General features: G+C 45.1%; 1 protein-coding gene across 1 annotated transcript; it reads left to right on the forward strand.

Annotated features, from left to right (window-relative positions):
• Window positions 1-42: 42 nt before the first annotated feature.
• Window positions 43-1,543, forward strand: LOC111668850 (3'-5' RNA helicase YTHDC2-like). Its single transcript, XM_023425001.2, has 3 exons — window positions 43-348; window positions 893-1,012; window positions 1,147-1,543. Exons 1-3 carry the CDS (start codon window positions 175-177, stop codon window positions 1,405-1,407), a joined length of 555 nt encoding a protein of 184 aa, XP_023280769.1. The 5' UTR covers window positions 43-174; the 3' UTR covers window positions 1,408-1,543.
• Window positions 1,544-1,555: the final 12 nt, after the last annotated feature.

The raw sequence follows: 1,555 nt of genomic DNA on the forward strand, positions 1-1,555 counted from the left end.
ACGGCTTCTGATGAGACTTCTGATATTTCCTCCAAACCTCACACTGTTTCACCATCAGCCATGTTTGGTCTGCTCCTGTCTGAGGCTGATCAACAGGAGACATGACCTCACAGTCTTCACCTTACTTAAACTCACAACGTCACAACGTTTCTCATGTGAAAGCACTCTTTAGTGATGAAAACACTCTTTCCTGATGAGTGTTTTCTGACAGGAGGAGATTCTGGTTCAGTCTGTGTCTTCATGTCGTGTCCCTCAGACGGTCCACTGGACGACAACAGTGACAGTGAGACAGAGGACCAGACTGAGCTGAGGATAGACGACTGGCTCGTCTTCCAGCTGGACAGAGAGGTGAGGGAGCATCACTGTCATCACTGTCATCACAACCTTTTCAGTCTTTGTTTATGGATTTTAATCAGTTTGGATTTTAACCTGTGTTGTGTACTACACCAGTGGTTCCCAGATGTTTTGACCACCCACATATCTGATCAGTGTCGGCTGTTGATCAAGCAGCGTAGACATAAATATGTCAGAACTGCTGTGACGTTGGGAAATCTTAGTTTTAGGTTTTCTGGATCTGACCATGGTCTTTACACGGCTCCACAGCGACACATTAACACAGTGATGTAGTCTGGTTTTATCCAACAGAAGTAAACTTGCTCCTGGAGGGACTTTAAATGAATCTTGTAATGTAATATTCCATTGTTATATGGACAACACTCTCAGCTGTAGCTGTCTCATGACCTCAGCACTCAGGCAGCAGGTCCCAAATGCTTTCACATTAAATGAAGATAAAACAGAAACATTCTGATCAACCTGTTTAAAGACTCTGCAGCTGAATCTTTTCTCACTGAATCATGTCAGTTTTGTCTGATGCTGTGTGTCCTGTTGTCAGGCTGCTGGCATGGTGTTTGAGCTGAGACAGAAGTGGCAGAGTTTGTTTATCAAGAGGATCCGCTGCCCTTCAAAGCCCTGGTCTCAGCAGGACGAGGCCATCATCCGGACCCTGGTGTCTGTAGGTCCTGTTCTCTCTCTGATGTGTGTGTGTGTACACTATGTGTACTATGTGTGTACTATGTGTGTACTATGTGTGTGATGTCTTTATGAACCATGATCCAGGTAAATGACTGTCCCTGACCTGTCCCTCAGGTGTTGGCAGCGGAGGAGCAGGGGGCCGGCCTGCAGCAGCCCTCTGGGATTGGCCAGCGGCCCCGGCCAATGTCATCAGAGGAGGGGTCCCAGGCCTCTGTGAAGAACTCCAAGAACGGCCCCCAACTACCCACCAACACCACCCATGACAAGTATAAAGTAGATTTCAGTGTGATGTGTGGTGGTGTCTGTCCTCCTCCTGCTGGTTGGACTGTCACATTCTTCTTCTTCAGTCTTTACAGTGTGATGTGTGAACAATAAGACAGAGACTCATCAGGTATACAAACAGTTAAAAAAGTTTAAGGACCAAGCCAAATTATTTACAATAACTACAGTCGACTAAAAAAAAATATAAAACAGAATGAAATGAAAAAACTGACCATAGAAAATAAAAAAATCTATACATTAA

Source organism: Seriola lalandi, unplaced genomic scaffold, assembly GCF_002814215.2.
Source record: "Seriola lalandi dorsalis isolate HSWRI2012SDOR001 ecotype SW California unplaced genomic scaffold, Sedor1 jcf7180002004319, whole genome shotgun sequence".
Classification (NCBI taxonomy): Eukaryota; Metazoa; Chordata; class Actinopteri; order Carangiformes; family Carangidae; genus Seriola; species Seriola lalandi.

Coding starts and splice junctions, on each gene's coding strand:
- LOC111668850 (XM_023425001.2), top strand. CDS start 175: ATGAAAACACTCTTTCCTGATGAGTGTTTTCTGACAGGAGGAGATTCT. Junction 349..892: donor TCTTCCAGCTGGACAGAGAG/GTGAGGGAGCAT, acceptor TCCTGTTGTCAG/GCTGCTGGCATGGTGTTTGA. Junction 1,013..1,146: donor TCATCCGGACCCTGGTGTCT/GTAGGTCCTGTT, acceptor CCTGTCCCTCAG/GTGTTGGCAGCGGAGGAGCA.